Source organism: Furipterus horrens, unplaced genomic scaffold, assembly GCF_987537825.1.
Source record: "Furipterus horrens unplaced genomic scaffold, mFurHor1.1.pri manual_scaffold_12, whole genome shotgun sequence".
Classification (NCBI taxonomy): domain Eukaryota; kingdom Metazoa; phylum Chordata; class Mammalia; order Chiroptera; family Furipteridae; genus Furipterus; species Furipterus horrens.
Window position 1 is genome coordinate 6,901,119 of NW_028327182.1, and position 26,320 is coordinate 6,927,438.

General features: G+C 44.4%; 1 protein-coding gene across 1 annotated transcript in view; it reads right to left on the reverse strand.

Moving 5' to 3' along the window:
* The window catches only part of DNAJC3 (DnaJ heat shock protein family (Hsp40) member C3), a 34,659-nt gene extending 11,977 nt beyond the window's left edge, over window positions 1-22,682 (reverse strand). The window contains exons 1-7 of the mRNA XM_090258053.1: window positions 22,451-22,682; window positions 13,798-13,908; window positions 10,867-10,991; window positions 6,552-6,626; window positions 2,834-2,986; window positions 1,151-1,332; window positions 544-663 (exon numbers count right to left, since the gene is read on the reverse strand). Coding sequence (XP_090114179.1) covers window positions 544-663; window positions 1,151-1,332; window positions 2,834-2,986; window positions 6,552-6,626; window positions 10,867-10,991; window positions 13,798-13,908; window positions 22,451-22,532 — 848 coding nt within the window. The 5' untranslated portion in view covers window positions 22,533-22,682. The remainder of the gene's footprint in view (window positions 1-543; window positions 664-1,150; window positions 1,333-2,833; window positions 2,987-6,551; window positions 6,627-10,866; window positions 10,992-13,797; window positions 13,909-22,450) is intronic.
* Window positions 22,683-26,320: the final 3,638 nt, after the last annotated feature.

Here is a 26,320-nt window from a genome sequence, read left to right on the forward strand (position 1 = left end):
AAAACAGAAGCTAGCTATCTGTGTCAAAATCCTAGCTGGGATATCGTCTGCAAGTTTTCTGTGATAAAACTGTAGGAAACCGCACGGAGTACGAGACCTTGTTCTACTTCTTACAACTACGTGAGAAACTACAGTTGGCTCAAAACAAAAGTTCAATTAGAAAGTAAGGTACGTAAAAAACGCTAGCTTCTGGGAAGGTGGGATACATGTACTTTCCCCAATTTGTCATCTAGGTACAAGTAAATAGCCTAGACATTAAATCTTTTAAAAAATATGAGAAGACTCAGAAAGGGTACACAGTACCTGATCAAGGAGATACTCAATATAGTTGGTGAAATGGAAATAAATTTAGTAAGAATACTACGCACTACTATCTATACTCTGGCTTATTTTTAAAACGCACAGCTGTGATAGTTTTGTTAAGTGCTCTCTAAGACACTGCACCCTCCACTGCTAAGGAGTGAAAACACAAGCCTTCCATTGGTCCTCGGGGCTTACAAAGACGTGGCGGGGACGCTGGAGTCTAGACAAGCACACTCCTACCTGCCATCTCTGATGAGCTCTTCTGCCGACTCTATCAGCTTACTCAGCTTCTTGACTTGTTTGTAGTGTGCAAAACACTTTTTATGATCTTGGTCAAGTTTAAGACATTCACGAACTTCACTGCTCATGTATTTAAGAAGAGAAAAATATCCCCAGTCAAAATAATCAATGAGTAGTTTTCCATACTAAATACACAAACACAATAAAGTGTTGTTTTTTTTTTTGTTTGTTTGTAACAATGAAAACTTACTGGCTTAATAATTTACCATATATTTTTATATTTGGTATTGTAACATACATTTATTAATTCAAATTAAAATTATTTAAATAGTTATATGTTAAATAATTCATTTTGCTTCTACAAATATAATATCCCTCTTTATTTTAATAAGCATAAGTCATGAAAATAAGCTAAGTAGAAGTAGAATAACAAAATGTATAAATACAAAATATATAAATCGATATACACATAAATATATAAACTGATAACAGAAAATAAAAAGTCTTAACCACAATTTTATCAATTTAAAATTAAAAAGAAAACGGGATTATCATCTCGGTGCCAGCAACAGAAAGGCGATGAGGTGTGCACGTCACCGGAACTGACCTGAGGGACAGCTCGTGATCCCCAAGCTGATAGTACAGCACGCTGAGTTTATAAAAAGCCTCCGTGTTGCCGTTCTTCAGTTTTGCCGCAGCTTTTAGGTCACTTATTGCTTTCCTAGGTTCCCCTTCTTGTACGAAACATTCAGCTCGAAGTTCCCGCAGCTCAGCATCCCAGACACAAACCTTGGGCAACAGGAGAGCCAGGCTTTGAGAAGGAAACAGGAAAGGAGGCACATCCGTACCTGCACCTCACCTGCCTCACCCACGCACTCACCAGCGTGGAACAGCCTCGGTGAGCGTGGCGGCTCCCGTGTGGTAGACAGTGTGCGAAAGTCTGATACAACAGAGGTGACGGAAGTAATGGGAAGTAATAAAATCACCTCTCCAAGCATGCTGTAAATAAATTCTAATGGGAGAAGAGAGATGCAGACCAACAAAACCCTTTCCTACCTCCTGCAATTATGTAACTGTAAAACTTTAAAAAGAAGAACTCGTGGCGTTTACTGTTAGAAGGCTGCTCCCAGGGAAGCATCCTTGAGTCTGAAGAGAATATTCTGTGATCAGGTTTTTGTACTTAACCACCAGTTCTAATTTCTAGTACCAAAAAATAAAATCGAGGTTTTAAATTTCCAAAATATTTTTACTCTACTAATAACTAAATGAAATTCTCTTTTGTAAATGTCATCTCCTTGAAATTAAATCGCCATATCACAAAAAGTAAATAAAAAGAACAATGTGAGGTGGTTTAGACTTCACCATTTCCGTTTTATTGAAAAGTTTATAATGCCTCATAAATGCACGGGTGTTCTTCAAAATGCAAACCAAGAAGCTCACCAGGGAGGCCTGTGGAGGTATGAACACGCGTTTCTTAGAGTTGTTATGGAGTCACGTCAACCTCTCACGTATGCAAGATCAAAATCAACACTGGACATAAATTAAATGTAATGGACTAATAAGCGAGGTCAAAATGGAGTCTAAATGCTGGAAGGTAAAAATTGTAGCTTTTTCCTTAACAAAGCATTTACAAAATAGTAAGACATGAATTTCACGGGGTCACATCACAATTTCCTCAATAAAGTTATCCAAGTGCCCATTCTACAAACATCACAAGTTTCCTGCCGAGATTAAATGAAACTCTGTCAAAGCGCCATGAAAATGAGAAATAAAACGGAATCACGGCTGCTTCCAGGTGAACATTTCAGTTGCCTCTCTTCTGAAATCATGAGTCGCTGAGGCCTTCCAGGCCCGGGAACTGCGGGTCTTCCCGATCCAGGCCCGTCTGGATCCCAGCAACTCCGCACTCTAACACTCCTCTGTCCTCCCAAACGTTCTTCTTCCTTCTTCTTAAGCATCTGCTTCATCTTCTCTCCCATCATTTAACCTCTGGAGTTTTCTACTCTCCCCGCCGCCCAAAAATGTGAAACCAAACAGGAACAGCAAAGCAAGCGATGTGTGAAACAAGTAGTTCCCACCCACAGCACATTCATTAGTTACTGAAAACTTCAGTCCCAAGCTTTGTGCTGTGTAAACACCGTCTTTCACTTAAGAGCCCAACGCCCGAGGGCCCGTCGATTCCATCTTCCTAGGTTCCCTGTGGTGCCTAACACATCAGAGCGTATGAACATGCCTGACCGTAAAAGCAGCAGGTGCTAGGCTTGTCAGCTGCGGTGTCTGGTGAGCTTACCTCTAAAATCTTATCGAGGAAGGTTATAGCAGCGATATAATCAGAGTTTTCGAAAGCGTCGAGCACTTGTGAACGCAAATGCTGCATCTCATCCGACTTTCTAAGCTGGGACTGGGCTTCCTTCTCTTCATTTTCACTTGGATTAGATTTGAGCTGTAAGAACAATAACTTACGTTAAACAGTGCTTTCAGTTTCTTACGTCTGATACCCATAATGCATCCCAAATACACACGCTCACGGGGAGACAAGCGGAGAGACTCTGGCCAAACAGGCGCGTCGACGGCTTGCTCCTGGCGCTCCCCCCGTGGGAGGCAGGCGCAGAGGCGCCTTCCAGGGCGCAGGCCCCAGAGCCGGCGGCAGGGCTGGCCTCCCAGTACCAGGGGCCGGGGTTTCGGAACGGGAACGGGCAGAGGAGAGCGAAACAGGGAGAAAAGCATGGCTCTCGCTTGCTTGTGTGTAACTAGAGAAAACGACCTGAGCTTTCTGTGTTTTGCCTTCTAGTTATATTTCCAAGATAATGAAAAACACAGGGAAACTGAAAAAGGGTTTTAAAAACCTGTTGTTCTAGTACAGTTGTCCCAATTTCCCCCCAAAGGAGGTCTTTTTAAGAGACTGTAAGACAGAAAAGGATGTGATGCCAGAGGGCAGTGGTGCAATAAGGAAGGAAGGGTTCACAGGGAAAAGGAAGAGCGTAACACCATTATTTAAAGCACTTTTGATATAGTTTTAAGATGTTTATATCCTGTGTCTTTTTTTTAACATCTGTATAATTTATGTACCAAAAATGCACTCATTTGAAGTGTGCAATTCTATGATTTTAAATAAATTTACCGGGTACACAGCCATCACCACAGTCTCAGACCACTTTGCCACCCGATAAGATCCCTGTGTCTGCTCACTGTTCACCCCCACCCCAGCCTGGTCTCGGGCACAGTGACTCCTAACAATGCCGTCCTCCAGATAGAAATCCTAAGCTTAACGGCTCAAAAAACTGCGTGCCTACGTTAAAAAGCTAGTGACTCTTCTTTGGAACTTTTTTCTTTAAGATTAGTGTTTATATGTAATAATTCCTGAAATCTAATACTTAACCAAGATGGGAACTGTAGCTGATGGGTTTCAATTTTGGGTATGGTACAGAAATATCTCTTCTTCGATTGACCAATCATACTGCTTCTGCTTTTAGTGGGTTCATTTCTTTAAAGCCCCCATACCCACCCAGTGGGAGAAAACACTCCAATGAGACGCCTTAAGATTACTCGCCGTGGTAGAGGCTCCTAGTTCTCCACGTGTGTGTAGGCTACTTCCGGCATCGTTCTGTCTGTATGACCCCAGGCTTGGAAGGAACAGGCAGGAGCTAAGCAGTCAGGCAACGGGAAGGAAGGTGGTCACCTTAGCTGGCTCGGGGGTGGACTGTCCCTGCAGGACTGGATTTCCCAGCTGCAGGGAGCTGCGCCAGAGCCGTGGGTGCTCGCCTGTGACTGTTCTATCGCCCTTGGTCTTGACTACTCTGGCAGACCACCGTGGGGGTGTGGAAGTGGGTGAGGGCTGTCGCTCTGCTTCCGGTGCAAGCCCACGTTTCCTGATAACTTGTTCCCTCTAGGTACACTCACGGGCTCCCTCTGCACCAGCCGCAAGCACGGCTGCTCGAGAGATGCAGCGCGACAAGGAGAACGGACGGGAACGTTCACCGGTCTCCCCGAGCAGAAGGCAAGTGCTTGTCACATCCATAAACAAAGCATCCCCAAATGAACCAGGAAGTGTGAGGACACAGCTCATCTGTCCTCACTGTAACGCACACAGAGGGCTTCACGATTCCAAGGATCCCCTTGCTCCATCACGCAGTTTTAATCGAGCCGACCCCTTTCCCGAGTCCCATCCCCTCCAAGCTTCCAGAATGGTCCCGTACTGTGACAGTAATCACCCTTCTCCCCGTGTGGAAACCACTGAAGCAGCTCTTCCCAATGGAAGTAACCTTAGAAATCCCGCTGCCCAATCAACTCCCACTTTATAGATGAAAAGACCGAGTCTCACAGATGGCTGGTCACTTGCCCCGCATCACACACTAAATCCGGAGTAGAAGTGAGGTGAGCCACCCACAATCCCATCTTGTTACCTAGATACACTTCTGTGTCACTTCTTACAAATCTCTCTGTGCTGCTATTTCTCACTCATTTAGGGCATATTTCCTCCGACTAATGAAGTGCGCTCTCCTGAAGAGCAGGATGTATGTCTGAGTGCCCACTTCCGGTACCTATTTTCCTTTTTTGTTTAATACTAAGAATATTACCTGTGAGCTAGGTTTTACTGTTTCCAGTTACAGATAAAGAAACTGAGTGATTATAGAACTTGGCAGAAATCATGCTAACATTCCAACTAAGGTCCCTATCTCCAAGGCCCACGCTGTGGCCCGGACGTGATGACAAAGATCAATCATGACAACAGAAAACGTTTACTGAGAACCTTCTATGCCCCAGGCACTTTCCTAAGCTAAACCTAAAACCCTGAAGGACATGTCAGATTATCTCCATTTTACGCAGGAGGAAACTGTGGCTCCAAGTCATTTCCAGAGCCTTCGTTCTTTCTTTTTTTTAATCCTCACCCAATGACTTTTTTTCCCCCCATTGCTTTTAAAGAGAGAGAAACATCGATGTGAGAGAGAGTCATAGATGGGCTGCCTTCTGGTATGCGCCCTGACCGGGAATCAAACCTATGACCTATCAAGTCTTCAGGACAATGCTCCAACCAACTGTGCCACCCGGCCAGGCCCAGAGCCTACCTCAACTATTCTCTCCTGCATATACACGGACATCAGACATGCACCTCCTTACCTGATATCTCCAATAAGACACCCTAATGGCACATCAATAACAGGCCAACACTGAATTCCAGCTCCCACCTCCAATCCACTGCCGCAACCACTACCATGACCGCCACCACCCCATCCTCTTCAATAAACGGCTCCTCTTCACTACTTAGGCCAAACCCTAGGGGTCATGCCACTTCATGTAATTATGAGTCTGAATCCATTTTACTGTTGCAACATTAAACCTCATCCCCGGCTCCCTCTTCCTGCCTCACCTTTGAGCAAGCTGATAGGAACGCACATGTCAATCTCTCAAAAGGGGACAAGGTTTAAAATTGGTGGTTCTACCATTAGCTCATAAACATGACTGCACATGCACAAAAATGGTCCAACATGCTTCGTTCAAGTTATGAGCACTGTTGGTACCACACAGACGGAGTTTACCTGACATGCAGACATCTTCGGGGAGTTAACGTATGGAAAAGGACAATGAAGAGAGCAGTGCGATGTAATAAAAATGTGATGCCGAGAGTCAGACAGCTCTTCCAATAAGCACCGAGTACAAACACTAAGTTATAAGACGGCATTATTTAACTGACAGGATTTATTATTTTCCTAGGACATAAAATATGAATGTATCTTATAACTGATGGCTCCTTAGATTCGGGGACTGCGTCATATGACTCGGTACTGTTCAAAGAAAACCAGCTCAACTGTCTGGGTCATAGCAAAGAGTGCTAGCTTTACATTAAATTAAAACCAAATATATTGCACACTTTTTAAAAAGTAATATTCCCTTCACTTCCCAGTTCACAATACTTATATATTTTTAAACTTTGGTTATCTTCCTATAAATTACAAATTAATATGTTCACTCAAAACATGTTCATAAAGTCAAATACAAATTCAACTTACCACTTTTTTAAAATCATCTTCTGCTTCATCAAGTTTTCCTTGTTTAAGTAACAAGTGACCTCTCTGTAACCTTGCCTAGAAAAAAGAAAGGATTTTCTGAGTACTATGTATTTCTAAATTTTCTTTAAACACAAAGAATAAAACTAAACTAATGAAGTAGAAACAAAATATTTACTTTAAAATGCCTAGTTGACGCGGCACTCTTAAGAAAATGTATACAAGTATACTTCCTCAAAAATACTTTCTGCTATACCCAAAAAACTTGTCCACACAAAATCTGGTGCATGAATGTCCAGGGCAACAGCCAAGAAGTGGAAACAACCCCAATTCCCACCAACGAATAAATCAATGAGCAAATGTGATTGATCCACACGGTGGAATTACTTTTCAGCCTTAAGAAGGAATGAAGCACTGACACAAGCTATACAACGTGACCCTTGAAAACATTACGCTAAGTGAAAGAAAGACACAAAAGGCTACATATTTTATGATTTCATTCATGTGAAACATACAAAACCCACAGAGACAGAAAAACAAGGGGCCGCCAGGGGCTAGAGAAGATCAAGGAATGACTGGGTTTCTTCTTCAGGTGACCGTGTTCTGGAGCTGGACGGTGGCGACGCCTGCACAACCCTCAGAATACACGGACGGCGACCAACTAAGGACGGTTCAACTCACAAGTTTCCGGCGCCGCGATGGTGCAACCGGGATGCGCACTGTTAGGAACGGCACCCTGAATTCTGATCTTTCCCGACAGCAGCGTGTGGCACAGCACGCCCCCCGTGGTGCTGAGCGCGGCAGAGAGCCACAGCTCCCCGTCCCAATAAGCAGGAGCGCCAGCCACCAACACTCGCCGGTGCAGTGTCGCCGGTGCTTTTCGGACGTTGTGTTTGTGTTCTGCACCCCATCGTGCCCACACAATGGCCATCCGTGAGCCAGGGTGTTTGCAGCTGGGTTCGTGGATGGTGAGTACCCATAAACCATTGTTTTTCACTTTCCTTATTCAATAAAATACATGAACTGTTCAACATTTTATTACACAACAGGCTTTGTGTTAGATGATTTTGCAAAAACTGTAGGTTAATGTAAGGGTCCTGAGCACATTTAAGGTCGGCAAGGCTAAGCTATGATGTCCAGTCAGTTACGTGCATTAAATGCGTTTCCAACTGGTGATATTTCCAACTTACGACGGGTTTGCTGAGACAACCCCATCGAAGTCGAGGAGCATCTGCACTAAAAACCACCGAGTCATAAACTTTAAAGAAAGGTGAGGTGGACGGTATGTGAATCATATCTCAGTTTAAAAAAAATACTTTTTGCCATATCTTTTGGCCACTATAACAGAAGTTGCATAATTTAGGACTTTATTAATCAAAGCTCTGGGAATAGTTTTGTTTTTATTAACTCTCAATGTAAATACTTAATCTGCTGTAGCCAGAATATCAGTGCTTCTTCCCTTTAACATACATGATTTTCTCCCCTCCCTCTCCGGTTTTCCTCTTTTTCTAATATGCCCAACTACAACAGGAGGGCACACATAGGGGACACCCCTGGAAAACCCCGGATCCAGTGACCAGGGACCCACAGGCCACCTTGTACTGAAGGTCACTCTGTCAATACCGGAAAGAGCGGATTTACTAACACACAGAAACAAACCCAGGGGGGCAGACAAAGTAAGGAGACAAAGAAACATGGCCCCAATGAAAGAACGGGACAAAACTCCATAAAGAGAACTAAATGAAATGGAGGCAAGCAATCTACCAGATCCAGAGTAAAAATGCTGCTTTTAAGGATGCCCAATGAATTTGGGAGAAGATGAACTTGGTCAGAAGTTCAACAAAGAGATAGGAAACCTTTTTTAGAAGGATATAGAAAACAAAAAAGAATCTATCAGAACTGAAGAACAGAATAACTAAAATGAAGACTGTACTAGAGGAAATAAAGAGCAGATTAGATACAGCAGAGAATCAAATCAGCAATCGGAAAGACAAGGTACCAAAAAGCACCCAATCGGAACAGCATTAAGAGAAAAGTAAAACTGAGGCTAGCGGAAGAAGCCTCTGGGCCGACATCGGGCGCACTAACCTTCTCTCACGGGGGCCCACAAGGAGAGAAGGGGTTACGCCCCATCTGGAAAAGAGTGACGGAAACCTCCCTAACATGTCAAACAAAATTAACGTTCAAGTCCAACAAGCACAGGGTCCCACGCCAGGAGAACCCAGAGACGCCACAGAAAGACATATCACAGTAAAATGCCAAAGGTTAAAGACCAAGGGACAATATTAAAAATAACAAAAGAAAAATCGATAACTAAGTACAAGGAAACTCCTATTCAGACTGTCAGCAAATTTGTCAACAGCAACATTGCAGTCCAGAAGGGACTGACAAGAAATATTCCAAGTTATAACCAAGACTACTCTATCCAGCGAGGTTTATCATTTAAAATCAAATGAGAGGTAGAAGTTATAAAAAGCACTTTGAACAATTACATGCCAATGAGTTGGAAGAAAGAGATAAAAGCCTAGAAATATACAATCTTCCAAGATGAATTCAGGAAGAAACAGAAAATCTGAGCAGACCAATAACTACTAATTAAACCAAATCAGTAATCAAAGAATCCCCAACAAACAAAAATGCTACACCAGATGGCTTCACAGGCAAATTTTACCAACCATTCAAAGATAATACCTATCCCTCTGAAACTATCCAAAAAACTGAAGAGGAGGAAATGCTCCAAAACCCATTCTACAAGTCAGCATTACCCTAGTACCAAAACCAGACAAAAACACTACGAAGAGAGCAAATTACAGACCAATAGCACTGATCAGCAATAGATGCAAAAACCTCAACAAAACACTGGCGACCAAATTCAGCCATGCATTAACAAGGTCATACACCACGGATCAAGTGGGATTTATTCCTGAACTGCAATGATAATGGTACTGTAAATTATAAATTGCAAAGCGGCCTACGTGTTCACTGATGGATGACTAGACAAAAAAGATTTGGTACTTATTTATATCTACATTGGAGTATTACTCAGCCATAAAAAAGAATGAAACGTTGTCATCTGTGACAATATGAATGAACCTAGAGGGTATTACTTTAAGTGAAAAAAGTCAGAGAAAGACAAATACCATTTGATTTCACTTATAGTGTAATTTAAAAACACAAAACAAATTCAAGAGATACATAGAACAAATTCATGGCAGCCAGATGGGAGGGTGGCTGGGAGGAAGGGTGGAAAAAGTGAAGGAATTACGAAGTACAAACTGCCCGTTATAAAATCATGGGGGTGTAATGTACAGCCTAGGGGACAGAGTAATAATGCTGTAATACCCGTGTATTGTGTCGTATGAGTACTAGACTTACGGCGTAAGTCCTCTGTAAGGGATATAAATGTCTAATCACTGTTATACATTTGAAACTAACATAATATTATATGTCAACTGTAATTGAAGAATTTAAAAAAATATTAAAAGAGAAACCACATAGACATTCCACTAAAACTTACATATTACTTTTATGATAAATAAAATTTCCCTAGTCTTCTGTTAAATGCATCAATACACATATAAAGGAATATTAAAGCTACTTCAACCAGCTAATAGCTACTATCATATTAGGATAATGAGCTACTTAACCTTTGTGAAAGGTTGTGCTTAGCTGTGTAAAGTAATAGATTAAAGAAAATTAGATACTTGGGAATTCCATCTTGAAATAATAGTAGTATTTCAAACCAAACATTCACCCATAATCTAATTGGTTATCTCAGTTTTTTTTTGTAATTTGGCAGGACATCATCAATAAGTGAGTTACCAGACTAATTCTGAAACCATCTAACTGGCCCTATTAATTTTAGCCAGTACACAGCCCTGCCAACCCTGCGCTCCGCAGCCCGCGTGCTGGGCTCAGGGGAGGGTTCCAAGGCAGCTCCGTGCCCTCCCCACAGCCCACTGCCTAGCTGAGCACGTACGTGACCCCCTTTGCTGTCTCGGTCCTGCTCCCGACCAGCTGAAACTGGTGTTGGTCACCTGACTGCCACTCAAGTCTCATAGCTGCTTTGTCAACCATTTCTCAGCCTTGCTTCTCGCCCTGCACTCCAGCCTCCACACAGAGGCCTTTCCAAGTGACAGGCAAGTGTCACTGTCAAGATGCTACGTTCTCTAATACAGCCGCGGTTCCTCCTTCACACAGGCCTCTGACGCAGGGACTGCGGAGGTCCCTTGGCTTCCCATGTCCTCACCCTGAGAAACAAACTGCCTCTTCCAAGCTCCCTTCCGTTCTCCTGGAAAGCAAGAGGAGACACACTTACTGCAGTGAAGTCCATCTTCAACTCAATCACTCTGGTTAGATCGGGAAGCGCTGCCTTTGACTTGCCCATAGCTAGGAAGACGGTGGCTCTCCGATAGTAGGCGACATAGTTCTCTGGGTCCCCATCTGAGAATCAAAGTAATAAATATTAGCTCGCAGGGATTTATTGTAAACACCAAATCACCTGAACAATATTAGAGTTTGCAATTCTATTAAGACAGGCTAATTAAAAGAAGAATTTCTTCCTCAGTAATAAGCCATGGTGCCTAACGCTTTTCCTGTTGTCGACTCAGTAAACAATAGTTCATTATTTACATCACTCGCAAGCCTGCATACATACAGAAATACTCAGTTTCGTTTGAAAACACTAGTTTATCTGAAATTTGAACATGTGAGATGAACTTAAGGTTTAATCCTAAAACTATCACACAACAAATATGAGAAAATTAGCCCTAATAAAGAAAATACAACTACCACCTGGAGAAAATACATCAGGAAGTCAATTACAGATGATGCTGTACACAGTGGTGGCAGGAAGCAGGTTGAACACCAACTTTGCCCAGGTATAAACTTTTTTTAATTGGCTCCCAGCTAACCTAACTCTACCCTTTCATTCATTCAGACTTCAATTGGGCACCTACCAGATATTAAGATAAATAAAAGTAACAGTAATAATAAGATAGTACCTATCCTTAAGAAGCTCACGATCCTCTGAACTGGAATGTGACCTCTGGAAAGTCACAAGAGCACTCTTCATTTCTTTCCTTCTGACTAAATGTGAATTGAAATGTCCACCCCATTTCACAAGTGAAGTTCAAATGTCATGAGAAAGCACCAAATGTTTAAGTGACAAATGAATGTTAAGCATGGATTTTGTTTTTTGATTTAGCAAAACTATATAAGGATGATACTGGTTTTCCTACCAAGCAAATGGAAAAACCTATCATTTCAGGCATGCCCACTTTAGACATGCATTCATCCAGCTACACCTAAGACATTCTGTGAGGTCTATGGAAGGAACAATCCCACGCCCTAGAATTCATTTCCGACCCATGGAACAAAGAGCATGCTGTGGGAATGAGAGGCGGGGCCATCTTCACCCCCGCACTGTGGTTTCCTTTAGTGGTGATCTCTGAACAAACTAGTGTCTGACTCCTCACATAAAAACAGATGCAGCTACTTCACAGGATGATTTGAAAAGTAATCAACACGCTTCCTCAAATCAAAATGTTTCCAGCAGATCAAGAATATTTCCCAATCAGTTCTAAATCTTAAAACCCCTGCAAAAAATATGTATATGCCAGATATAAAAAAATTCAAACCAAGTCACTGATAGATTTGTACTACAAGGTAGAAACAATTACTTGTGTTGCTATGCAGTTTTAAAACATAAGCCTTTTATTGTGTAAAATGTAATCATAAAACACAGCATGCCCAAGTAACTTTCAAAACGTACCAAAGTAATTTTTCAAAAATAAAAATGGAAAGGGTGTCACAACCATATATAATGTCTGCAACATTATAATAAAAAATGATTCATTGATACTCACTATGCTGCTAGGCAAATTCTCTTATAAACTTTAACATCAATTTCTAATCACAGATCACGTTATAGAAATAGATTACAAAACTTAGATGTTGGGAGGTATAAATATTTTTACGGATGAATAAACATTTAACAAACTTCTTACATAGTCAGTTTAAAGCAATGTATTAGAACACGGGTGACACTGTACCACAGAAGATCGGTGTACACAGTGACGGAGCACAGGTGTATGACCTGCAGCAGTAAGGGCATCACACATTAATCTAGGAGAACTCACTGGTGGAGGCTCTCACCATCCCACGGGGTGATCTGAAGCAGCCCATGTGGCCTTACTGACTGGATGTTTGGTCACTGCGACAACTGAAACGGAGGATCTACACTTCTTTTCTCGTAAGGACACGTCTCCTAAGAGATTCAGGAGGCCATGATAGCACATGATCCCACCACTATCTGCTTACTGTAGATTGTCATCATATACCAGTTAAACTTTAGTTTCTACAGTTAGTTATGAACAGCCAGTGTTTCACATAAACTAAAATGATGAATGTCTCAAACCGCGCGTGTCTTCTTCAGAAATGATCTGTGTACCATCTGAGAATCACCGCTACTCGCCAAACTATGAACCAAATGACACAGTTCTTCTCATTCTGAATGGGCCAGGGTTGCACTTCTTCCCTTTACTAAGTTTCACAAGTAAATTACTTTACCTTAGCTTTACTAGTTTACATCTTTCAGTGAAGACAATAATATTTTACTGGGTATTTTGGGGAAGAGCCAGCTCAAGAATTCGTGTACGGCAGTGAAGCTGAAGAAAAAACAGGCAGTCATTTTAAACCACTTCAACAACACGTAATAGCCCTTAACACTTATGCTAAGTGTGGGATTAAAGGAAGAAAATAATCAAGTATAAAACAGGTAGAAAGCAGAAGTTTCTGCAAATATTCCTATGGTAGCAAGGCAGAATCAGTACCTTTTTAAAGACACATTTTCTCTAAGACAATAGCTGGATGTTTTTAATTACCAACTGCAGCTCTGAAGACAGTTCAAATCCAAAGAAAATCAACTATCCTACTGACAACCTCAAGGCATCCAGAAAAGTAAGCTGTATTTAGTGAAATCTTTTAAGAGAGCTGAAAATTATGTAATATGTTGAAAAAAACTTCCTGTCAAAATTATCTTGAATTATTCTTGATATTTATAGTAGTATATCTCAGTTACCTGGAAAATTCTCTCATGCTTCAAGTGTTAGGTATTTATTTTACTAATCTATTTCATTCAGAACCCTGCAAATATTTTTAAATACTTAATTTAAATGTTATTCAAAACAAGAGCTATTGATGAGAATTCACTAAGACGGCCAGTGAGTGTTTTACGCCCGATACAAACCTACTGCGGCGTGGAACTGCGATAAGGCATCAGCCAGCTGTCCAGCTGCAAGTAATTTCTTGCCCAATTCAAGATGTTTCTCAACATCAGCATTTACTCCACATTCAGCACCTAAAAACAAATTTAAAAAAAAAAAAAGTTACCTTTCCATGGACCAAGATTTAATTATAAAGAATAAAATGTTAAAGCTATAAGTATCAGCCTCACACATTTATCAGATGAGGAAAGTTAGCAGGAGCTGAAAAGCAAACCAGAGAAGGCAGCAATAAAGCACACTTGGTCGAGTACAAGCAACCCCAAAACACACCATATCTACCTAGTCAATGAAAAGAGTGTAACCAGTCTGCGAAATATAAGGGACACTGTATAACACCCACAGCAGTAGTAAAAATATGGTGAACAGCAAAATGAGAATGTTTTGCTGGACGAGACTCTCACCTGAATGAATACTATCAGTACCACGTAGTGAATATTCAAGTCCTTGCGAGCATCTACGACGTACCAAGCACTACTCGGACCCTGATGATGTGGCTTTGAAGAACTTTGCCAAATAGAGGACTGTATTCACCAATCTCATGAGGAAAGGGAACAGGCTGAGAAACTAATGAGTCTGCAGTGCCAGTGACGAGGCCAAATCCTGAATCCTTCGGGCCACCAAGAAACCAAACCACGAAGACAGGGAGAGTCGCTCAATGCAATAGGGTGTGTGCTGCACTCGGGAGACCGCACGCACTGGCCACTGACAAAACCCCGACGTGTGCGCCTAAAGCAGCAGGTGAAATCCATCCGCGAGTCGGGCGACCACAAACCCACGTGGGTAACGCGGGAACCCCAGATCGGACAGGCAGAGTGCCTCTTCGACAAGCACAGCCTGGGGAACCGGGAGGACATCCACAGCCACGGGATGGACTTGTCACCAAGGTAAAGCACCCATGTGGGCGTTAACCTTATCTTTTCTGTACGTTGTACCAGAACACCCACTTCAGTTCTTCCATTTGCACCTTTTCTTCCAATAAGGTAATTTGGTAAACTTCCCAAAAAGAGCTATGTCATTCCATCACCCCAAAGGCTGAATTACTCTTCAGACCAAGTTCTTCTTGCCTTCTAAGATTACAAAAGACGTATCCAGCACTTCTCTGTGCCTTTTGAATAAAAATCAGATCTTTATTGTGTTACAATTTTATCCCACGTAATTTCCACTTCATAATGTGATAAATACAACCTCCTCTATGAAAATTTCCACAGCCCACCCCTATCAGCCAGATGGAATTAGTGTTGCTCTGATGTACCTTGGTCACATTTCCATGACCAAACCTGCCACGGTGTGAAGGCTGGTTACACGGGCCCTGTGCCCCCTCACTGGGGTCTTCCCTCACCTTCTTCCTGCAAATAGAGCCCCCACGGTGCTCCCAGAACAATCCTTCCAAAATACACTCCTAATAAAACTTCTTCAGTATTTTCACATCACTGCCTAGGTGCAAACTAAACCCCTTCAGACACTTCCTGATCAGACCCCATGACTCGTACCCAGGTTTACCACCCGTCCTCCCTCCACCTCTCACTGCACACTCCTGGTGTCAGAATGAACTGGCTGCACTTCCCTGAACATATGGGGCTGGCCAAAAAGTCTGTATGGTTTTTTCCATAAAATAAGAGACATATTTTTCATTTTCACCAATAACTTTATTGATTTGGCTATTTTGAGTATGTTGGCTCTCTCCCACATGGTATAATGTTGATTGTTCTCAATTAATGCCTCGATTTGATCTCTACCAACTTCACCTGGTCTTCCTGACTGTGGAGCATCGTTCAGCAAGAAATCTTTAGCACAAAACTTTACAAACCACCTTTGACACGTTCGATCAGTCACAGCACCTTCTCCCTGCGCTGCACAAAGCCTTTTTTGCATTTCAGTTGCATTTTTACCTTTCTTGAAATAAAGCATAATATGCCAAAAGTGTTGCTTATTTTCTCCCATCTTCAATATTAAAATGGCTACACAAAAACTCAGCAATTTTTTAAAGATTATTTATTTATAGAGAGAGGGGAAGGGAGGGAGGGAGAAAGAGAGGGAGAGAATCATCCATGTGTGGTTGCCTCTTGCACGTCCCCAACTGGGGACCTGGTCCACAACCCAGGCGTGTGCCCTGACTGGGAATCGAACCGGCGACCCTTTGGTTCACAGACCAGCACTCAATCCCCTGAGCCACACCAGCCAGGACAAAACAAAACAAAACAAACAAAAAAACACTCACCAATTTTGGTAAGCTCTTTGTTAAATGCACGCCGCTATGACAGCTGTCACAATACAAGCTAACAAAACTGTTTTCAGTGAAGTTAAAGACAAGTAAGAGCTACTACCGCCATCTTATGGAAAAAATCAAACACACATTTTGGCCAACCCAGCACGTTATACATGTGCTCACGCCACAACCCTCTGCACTTGCTGTTCCATGAAAAGGCCTTCCCCACTCGCCCGCCTGAAAATGTTCTACTTCTCCATCAGGACTGTACCCTTGAATGCTGACTCCTTCTGACGCCTTCCCAGACTACCTCAGTGAGATGGCGGGGAGAAGACACTTCTATGCTCCTACTATACTGTGCGTCCCCACACTCACAAGTACGTGACTTCACTTTGTCTCAATATATCGACCTTCACAGTCTGCCTGCCTCTCAGAATGCCCGGCCCCTCAACTCTCAGACCAAAGCTAGTGTGAGAATCTATCTTTCCTACTTTACATCACTTAGTTCAGTGTCTTGAACAAAGTGCACTCAATACTTATTGAATGAAACTACTTTCCTCCTTATGCAAATGTATTATAATTCATCAGAATTATAGATTCTAAAATATGTAATAATTATCAAATCAAACTAATACATAAAGACACTAACTAATATGTTTAAAAAACTTGTAAATTGTGGCTATATTTGCAATGTCTTAAGTCCATTTGAGCCACGGATGATGCTTACTCCTTTGCCACATCCTGGGACACAGGGACAGAGAGAGCCGTCTCTGATTTTCTGAGCGAGAAGGCAACCAAACATCATGCCGTTTTCTAATCAGCATTAAATAACAGGTTTCTCCTTAGACAAACATAACCGTCGGTCAGCAAAATATACAGGAAGGGCAGGAAAAAAAGATGGAGTAGGTACGTCTTTCACTGAAGCTAGAATTAGCATCTGTCATGTTCTTAAAGAGCAAAAAATAAAGAACTTGAAATGGTGGGGTTAAAAGCATGATGTGGTGAGTCACAGCACTGGAAGAACCAGTCTTTGCAGTCTGCCAAGAACTTGTGGTCAAAGATACGTTCCAAGCTAAGGCCAGGTGACAGAGATGGTGGCAAGCCCAGGAGCGCTCAGAATGTGAAGAACGCAAAGACAAAGGACATGTAGAACAGGTCAGGCAAGACGGTCAGATGGCAGAAACATACAAAAACAGTGGAATCCGGCCACAGAAAAAGCAGACAGACTGTTTTCTTAGCAAGTCCATGGCTAAATGCGGGCCAGTGACAACACAGTTGCAGGAAAAACGCACTGAGCTGGCAACGCAAGCATCCCTCACCAATCACCCTGACCAAGAGAGTGGCTTCGAATACACAGCCCAGCTGAAAGGAGGAAAAGGCTGAGAAGCTCTGTCCATCTGAGTAATATCTGGACAATGCACTAAAACCTTTATAGGTAAACTAAGAAAATAAACTCTATTGTAACCAGGTTTGCTCAAGTTCAGTGGACGTTATCTGTCTTTGCTTCAAGGCATAAATGTTGTAATGGGATTCCTTGCTCAAGGAATTTCAACATGGACGGTAAGTTCAGAAGAGTCCATGCAAAAACGACTCAAACGGCCAGCTTTACTCATCCATTTAAAAATTACTTATTGCTCATCTACTTCATGTCAACAAGTTTCAGTTACAAACACAAGAGCTCTTTCCATAAAGATTACAGTAGTCCCTCTCTATATTGTGGTTCACTTATCACGGCCTCACTGTATCGCAGGATTTTTAAAAATATTATATTCAATTATTTATGGTGGATTAGTCGCTATATCATGGGATTTTGCGGTACTGTATACATACGTTATTAAAGTTACGTAGGTTTAAGTGTGTAGAATAAATGTAAGGTTCCTGCTTTGCGGGAAGTCTGGAACGTAATACCCGCGATAAGTGAGGGAATACTGTATATTCTAGAGGGTACAACCAAGAAAACTAAATGAGCCAATTCAGACAGTTTTAAATTTTATGAAGAAAATGCAAACGGGTAAAGGGAGAGTATGAACTAAAGAAGAGAGTGGTTCTTACACAGTGTGTCAAGGCAGGCTTCTTGAAACATAAATGCTTACTTGAAGATCTCAAGGAGCATTCCAGGCTGTGGGAATAGCAAGAATAAAGACCCTTAGTCAGAAATGAGCTTCATGTCTGAAAGTAAAAGAAACTGATGTGGGGGAAGCCTGGTGATGGAGGGGAAGATTAAAATAAAAGGCATAAATAAATAGGACTCAGACACAGAAGGCTTTGTCGTGTTAAGGGAGAAACGTGTTGAGGCAAGAACAGAAGAGGACGAAAAAGAGGTTATCAACAACTCTTCAAATTCTGCGGACCAGAGAAGCAAAGACACAGTTCAGCAGCTGAAGGCACATGTGACATCGAAGAACAGTTTAAGATGCACACAGTACAGCGGGCGGGCGGCTAACGTAAGTGATCCAGCACAGAGGAAGAACGTGATGACAAAGGAGAGAAATGATAACTCGGGGGCAATAGTTTCAGAAGATGAGAGGAAATGAAATCCAGGACATAAGTATAGAAATTGGATTTTGCCAGGAATAGGGATGTTTTATCCACTTTAATGTAAGTGGTGGAGTAGCTACAGATACAAGTCGGCTAGTGAATTTTCTCAATAAAGACGAGGTCTAAAAGAATGAGGTAAAGGAAGAGAGAAAAGGGGGAGTTTAAATCAGAGATTTTAGGAAAGAAGAAAAGGTCTGAACTACTGATATTCAAGACAGACATGCAAGGGAACTGGAGGGATGTCGGCAGTATTAAGTGTGTACGTTTGACATTGAGGTTGAGATTACATGCTTCAGATGAGACCACTTCCCTCCACCCATGCCCAGCTCTGAAGGACAACAGACAAGCTGGCGGCCACGCTGGGTTTAGTCAGTGTGAGTGAAACGAACAATACGGGGGCCAGGAAATGAAAGGGTGTTTATAAGGGAATAACTACGTGACAAACCACTAAATCTGAAGTGACAAAGGAGGGAAGAGGCCACGAATGCTTCACAGAGCATGTCTTATACCCACCAAGTGGTCTGTGCACTCGACAACAAACACCATGAGTTCTTCACTATTCATACCTCACCAAAAGGCACTATGGTTGCGGCAGTCTTTTAGCGGGACCTTCAGGGTTTTCTATTATATCCAGTATCATGTCATCTGCAAACAATGACAGTTTTGCTTCTTCCTTTCCAATCTGGATGCCTCTTCTTTATTCTCGTCTCACTGCTATGGCTAGGACTTCCAATACTATGTGGCGTAAGAGCGGTGAAAGCAGACATCCCTGTCTTGTTCCTGATTAAGGGAAATGCTTGACGTCTTTGCCCATTGAGTATGATACCAGCTGTGAGTCGGTCCTATGTGGCCTTTCTTATGTTGCGATATATTTCCTCTGTTCCCACTTTGCTGAGAGTTTTTATCATAAATGGGTGCTTGACTTTATCAAATGCTTTTTCTGCATCTATTGATATGATCATGTATTTTTTGTGGTGTATCAAGTTTATTGCTTTGTGGATACTGTACTAACCTTGAATCCAGGTAGCATGTTAAGACAGAAAAAAGAGATAAAAGGAGGTTTGGTCCCCAGGCTTTGTTCCTACTCAAGTCACCAAACAGAACAAACCATTAGCAAAGAATTAAGAGCTTCCTTATCTGCAACATGAGAATACTAAAGGAGATTCTGCTAAAATTTTCTTTCTGCTCTAAAAATTCTATCCCTAATCTAGTGCCTTAGATGTCCCCCTTTCAAAGATCTTTCTGAAAGAGGGTACTGAAACTTTCAAGTCATAAAAATATTACATATTTTTTCCTCTGGGTTGCAAGTAACAGAAAAGCCCAGGGGGAAAAAAGATGAATTTTTTAAGTCAGAAAAAACTAGGCCAACTAAGCTAATTATTGGTGACACTCCGCATCCTAGGGAACTCTTTCACATTCACTCTTCTTAAGCCGTCCCCCTATTTCTTCCTTCTCCAGGCCTCGGGCACAGAGGGGGCCTCCTGCAGACATGAATGCCTCCAAAGGACTCTGAGGCCACTGAACCCAGACACGGAATTTAATATTTGGGAAAACAGGAGCTAACAGTTTGCTAATCCAGTCCGCGATTCTTATCTCCAAAGTCCCATCACCAAAATTAGTGCCCAGTACATAGCAGACACCTAATGTAACTCCACTACATGATGTACTACATCAGTTGTTCTCATCGGGGACTTCCTTTTATAAATGCAGAACTTCAGCTCACACCCAGACCTACTGACTCAGAAATGCTGGGAGTGGGGACCTGAACTCTGTTTTTAAAAGCCTCCAGGGTGAGATCCTCATGCACATGCAAGGCAGAGAACTGCTATATTAAATATGCTAGGAAGTCACCTTTTTATTCATTACTGATGGCAGCAAACAAGCAAAAAAATTCTGACTTTTCTCAGCTGCCACCACTTAGAAATGATTAGGCCCACATGATGCTGTTGACCACTTAATTTCAGAGTCAAAATAACTTGATTCAACTTAAGGATCTTAGAGTTAACAGCTATTTGACCTTATACATGTTAATTAATCTTGGAGCCTCAGTTTCTTCATCTGTAAAGTAGGAATAGTATCACATAGCTCCATAAATAAGAGACTGCTTTACAGAAAGGTGCCTGGCACACAGCAGACCTTAATAAATTTAAGATCATTTTCCTTTCGTCCCTATCACCTGTACCAAGTCCCTGCTACTTTATGAAGGCAATACTCTTAAAGACGACAGTACTCTGGCACTCTGACAAATGTCACCAACGCTTCCTATACAGAAAAGCACTCCAATCAGGTTTTTTCTTACGGAAAGTGGAAAATATCGCAGGGTGGAAATGAACTCTTAGAATCCTACAGAATCACATACGGCACGGCAATTCTAAAATGGTCATCCAAAAGCTAGTGGGAAAAGCAAATCATACAAAAGTGTGCACCTTTTACAACTTAAAACGACTGTCATTAAACAGAATATAGACCACTTTCCCTTAATTGGCCAGAATAAATCTTTAACAGAAACAGGACACAAATGCTGCATTTGAGGAAGACCAGGCTGAGCACTAGGAAATGCAAGAGAACTGGAATACCTGACCCATATTAATGTGGTCCAGGCATTCAAATGCAAATGCCCTAGGTTTTCTAGGGCAGCCTCACAGTCAAATTCTGTCCCGATGTTGTCCTGATACAGGTTCTGACTTTCGGTTCAAGAAATATATAGTCATTAGGGGAGCCAAAACAATCAAAACAAACCACTGCCATGCATGAGACCTAAAAACTAGAAAGTACTGCTTTTTTTTTTAAGTTTAGAACTTTGAGGGGATTTTACCAGAAACAATTCCCAGCTTCAGCTCCTCATCCACTGTCTAATAGTCTCATTCGTATCGAAATGTTTCGTGTTACCTCCTTAACCAGTTACTAGCCCTTTGCCTGGTAATGAAAAGAGATCCGTGCGTCTGACGTCCCATCACATCGATTATTTCGCACGGTAACCGAGCGAGAAGCGTTAGTTAACCGGCACTTCCAGCCCTAACTCTTCCTCCGCTGGTCTCTCCAGTAGGACAGCCCCGCGTTTTACATCGCCGTTCCGTGAAGAGGAGCCAACACTCCAACCTGCGGGGCTTCAGCGACACGCAAACGTTCGTATCTTTTTAAGGGGACTTCCCCCCCCCCCACCCCCATCTCCGCCCCCAGGCCGGAGAACTCCCAAAAGGAACGCCAGCCCTACACGGAACGACGCCAGGCTGGGAGCGGTGAAGCCGGGAACCCTGCGCCGGGCCCTGCGGGCGCTGGAATTCCAGCACCGGCTCCTGGACGCACCAGCCTGACAACTTCTCCGCAGGCGCAGTGTGATAGTGGGACGGCCAGTCACTTGTAGCCGTCAGCTCTGTCCCCTCCGCGCCACTCGGCGGACCCGCTCCCTCCCGCCGCCCCCGGGGCTGCAGGGCGAGAGGAGCCTCCCCTTTGGCTACCTTTGCCGCCTCCTCCCAGCACCGCTGGCCCGCAGGGTCCCCAGTCGCCAAGCGAGGGTCCCAAGCGAGGCCGGACCCGACAGCCGCTCCAGTCTCCGCGTCCCAGGACGCCCCAGAAGTCGCTGCCCGGGGCCCTCCTCTCCTCGCCTGCTCGGACCCCTTCGGAGCGGCTCCGCACTCCAGATCCCGTCCCGGCACCGTAGCCGCTGGTCCAGGCGCTTCTTCCCCAAACCAACCCTGGACCGAGCGCCGGCCCCGACCCCGCGGCGGGCTCGGGCCCAGGCCGAGACGCGGAGTCCCAGCTCTCGCCCGCCGCCCCGGCCGTCCCGGGGCTCACGCCCGGCGCTGGCGGGGAGGTGCCTGGGGACCTGGCCCCGGCGCCCGCTCCTCCCGCCACGGCAGGGCAGGGCTTACCTTCGTACTGCAGGTCCACTAGGACAAGCAGGAAGGGGAACACCGAGCCCAGTCGGCTGGTGACAGAGCCAGGGGCCACCATGTCCGAGGGCGCGGCGGTGAGAAAAAGCAGGAGAGCGGGGCTCACGAGCCCCCGCCGGCGCTCAGGCTGCAGCTGCGCCCCCCGGAAGTCGCCTCTTGCTCGGGCCTAAGCGGCAGCTGGCGCCCACCAGAGGCAGGCAGCGGTGGGCGGGGCCCAGGCGACGCTACGCCCAAGCGCCGCCATCGTCCAATCGCCTTTTCCCTAGACGGGCTTCCACTGGGCTCGCCGGGGTCGTGGTTCGCGCTGATAGGCTGCGGAGGCCATCGTCCCGCCCCGCCTCTGATAGGATAACGTGGAAGCACGAGACGAGGCTGCGTCGGGCCGCGGCGGAGCTGTCAGGCCCCTCGGAACGGCCGTAGTGCGGCGGGGCGGGAGGCAGGCAGCGAGCCGGGTGGCGGCCGCCGAGTCCGCATGCGCGCGCTGCGAGGGTGTTTTGGAGTCGTTGTCGGCGCGCCGGGTTTGCAGCCGGAGGACGTCAGCAATTCGAGGTTTTCCGGTGTGCTGTTCGGAGAGGAAGGTAAAGCCGCAGCGTCCGGGATGAGAGGGCGAAACCTCGTTCCGGGAAGGCGGAGGGGAGCTTTAAAGCCTCCGGAAGTGAGGGCTCGGGATGCACCGGGGAACCCGGGACATCACAGAGCCTGCTCCCTGGCGAGCTGTAGAGACGCGCTCAGGAGAAGCTGGGGGAGCCGACGGAGGCCGAAGTATCGGCGACAACCAGAGAGAAGTGCACTGGCGACCCGCGGCGCTGGATGAGGATGGCGTGGGAGTTTGGGAGCCCACCCGCAGCCCGGCTGCCCAGGGGCCCGCGTGGCCGCAGAAGAGCAGCATCCTGGACGGCGGTGGGAAGCAGCAGCCAGGGAGGCACCGCAGCCCAGAGGGAGCAAGCGGCCCTTGAGAGTGTGGTCAGCGGCAGCCGTAAGAAAAAGTAAAAATAAAAGAGCTGTTAGAAGGGGTTTTTGTATCTCGGGCTCATCGGGAGAGAGTCAGCAGAAGCGATAAGCGCTGGAACAAGATAGAAGTTCCCGTCACTTAACCTGGCGTTGTTTGTTCACAGCCACTCCGTCTGGCGCCCCGACGCGCACACGAGACACCCGTGGCGGTTCCCATACCGGAAACGGTGGTGCTTTTCTGCGTTAAGCGTCGTCAAGTGCAAACTACGGGTGAGTCGGTGTTCGCTACCCTGGTGCTCCGTCACACTCTAGAAGAACTCCTGAATTGTAGAGGTCGGGTCGGCCACAGAGTCTGTTCAGTTGTTGCCATAAAAGAAAAGGCACACTTTCCATTTTCACCACTAACTTTATTCATTTGGATGTTTGGAGTTTGTCGGCTAGCTCCCGCAGGGTACAGCATCGGTTGTTCTCAGCGTCTCAATCTGAGCGCTCTCCAACCGGCCTGCCCGACCGCGGCGCATCATCCCGCGGGAAATCTCCAGCACAGAACTTTGCAAACCGCTTTTGACACCTTCGATCAGTCACAGCGCCTTCTCCATACAGGGCGCAAATCTTTTTTTGTGTTTCAGTTGCATTTTTACCTTCCTTAAAATAATAAAGCATACTATGCCAAAAGTGCCCGTATTTTCTTCCATCTTTAATATTAAAATGGCTACACAAAAATTAACCAATTTTGATTTTTTTTTAAATACATGCTGATGTGACAGCTGCCACAATACAGTCTAAGAATACTGTTTCAAATGAAGTTAAAGACAACTAAGCGCCACTAAAGCCATCTTAGGGGGGAAAAAAAAAAAAACTCTGGCCAGCCCAATAGCGTAGGTGAATTTGTGGTTTCCTGAAGTTGCACGAAGGAAAGTAAAAGCAGAAAGGCTTCGATCCTAAAGGGAACCAGTGCAAAGGAAGTGGTTTTGAGGGTAAACAACAATAACCCAAGTCCCTGATTAGTTATGGTGGAAAGCAGTATAATACTGTATATGTGAAATGCAGAGGATTCAGGTCCAATAAATGTAATCCCATACCATGGCAATTATCTAAATTACCTTCATCTGTAAAGTGGGTATGATCCTGATTGTCTCAAAGATTTGTTTTGAGGTATCATGAAGTGTAAAGGTTCTTGTAAATTATAAAGCGTTATACAAATTCATCCTAACAGAATAATGGAAGAAACTTCTCTTTGGAAATTCCTTGGGATTTTATTTATTTATTTTTTTATTTGGTTTGCCCTGTTCCTTTTGACATTGCGGGTGATATTAATGACAGAAGCAGCAGATGATTTTAATGTCCACCAGAAGTCAGTGAAGACATCCCCTACATGATGTACAGTGGTCAAGGCAGCCAATAAAAATGCTAAATCTAGTGAGGAAAGACTTGTAAACAAAGAAAATTAGAGGCCATGAATCATCACCAGAATGCTGCTGGTGATTCCGGTCTTAAGAATAAAAGCAAAGCTAAAGAAGTCCTAAGAATGGAAATTAGGCTATTAAAAGGGTGTTTTAAATGTATTCTCATAAAAAGAGGAAGCCATCTGAGGGTTTTAAGCAGAATTCTGGCATTATTGGATTTAGACTTAAAGGAGATCACTCTGGCTGTTGCGTGAAGAGCAGATTGTAGCATCAGGCACGTGCCCAGTTAGGACGCTATCACAGTGGGCCAGGGAAAGATGATGGTAGCTTGAACTAGGACGGTTACGGAAGAGATGGAGGGACGCAAACCAATGTGCCCTGTGTTTCTGCCCTAATAAATGGGATAGATGGGAGTAGGACCAAGTGAGTGATCAGGTTACCTTCATTCAGTTAAATACTCTTTTAATTACAATACGAAAGTATAGCCTAAAATATTTTTAATAGCTGTTTAGGCTCTGGAAAGACCTACTGGCAAGAGGACAAAAATAGAAAAGGTTCACCTTTGCCTGGGTTGGGGGTCCATGTCATGGAGGACTAGGGATTCGAGGGGACAGAGGAGCCCCGAGCAGTGACCACTGTGGTGGAAGCCAGCTGAGAGCGGGGCGTCCAGCTGAGCCCAGCAGCTGCACAGAATGGTGGCCGTCTCCTTGCTAGCGCAGAGCTCATGGACCAGACTGCAAGCTGGGAGAGCAAGGCATCCATCAGGAAGAGGGAACACTCAGCTAGGCTTAACTCCTCTTCATCGGGGTGTCCCCAGGCCCAGCATAAAGGCTGTGCAGAAAGCCCCCACACTACCCCACCCACCCAAGGAGGGACTTCATGGCTTCCCCAGATCCAGGGGGACAAAGGCCCCCAGGTAAGTCCCCAGGGTGAGCTCCTCCAGGCCAGTTGCACACTTGACACTGATCTGCAGTCTTTCGCAAATAGTGGGTAAGAGCCTAGTGGCTTGGGTGGGCCATGGGGGCAGCCCCTGGCCTAAGTCCCCTGGCACTGCCAGTGGGCACAGTCCTGAGCACATACCCTCTGACCCTGGACCTCCAGCCCTCTGTCCTACTGAAGCTGCATGAGCTTGTGTGTGCTATGTGTGTGAGGAGGGGTTAACTACCCCTCCTCTAGAGCTCCAGTGATGACAGCTCATATAATTATCAAAATGTCATTTACCAAGAAATGTTGTTATACATATCACTTGTTTATCCTAACTTTTAATTTTAACAATTTGACACTTAGGTGTTACCAAGATATTCTCCATGCAGTCTCCTGGATTGAGGATACTGTGCAGATGGCCGCAGCAGTTTCTACCACAAGGAGGCAGCAGGAGACATCCAAGGTGGCAGCAGAGAGCGGGAAAAGTCTTGGGTGCCTAAGAACTTCAGGGAGCTGCCCTACAGACCCATGCTGCATCCTCTGGCCTTCCTTTAAACGAGACCAATTT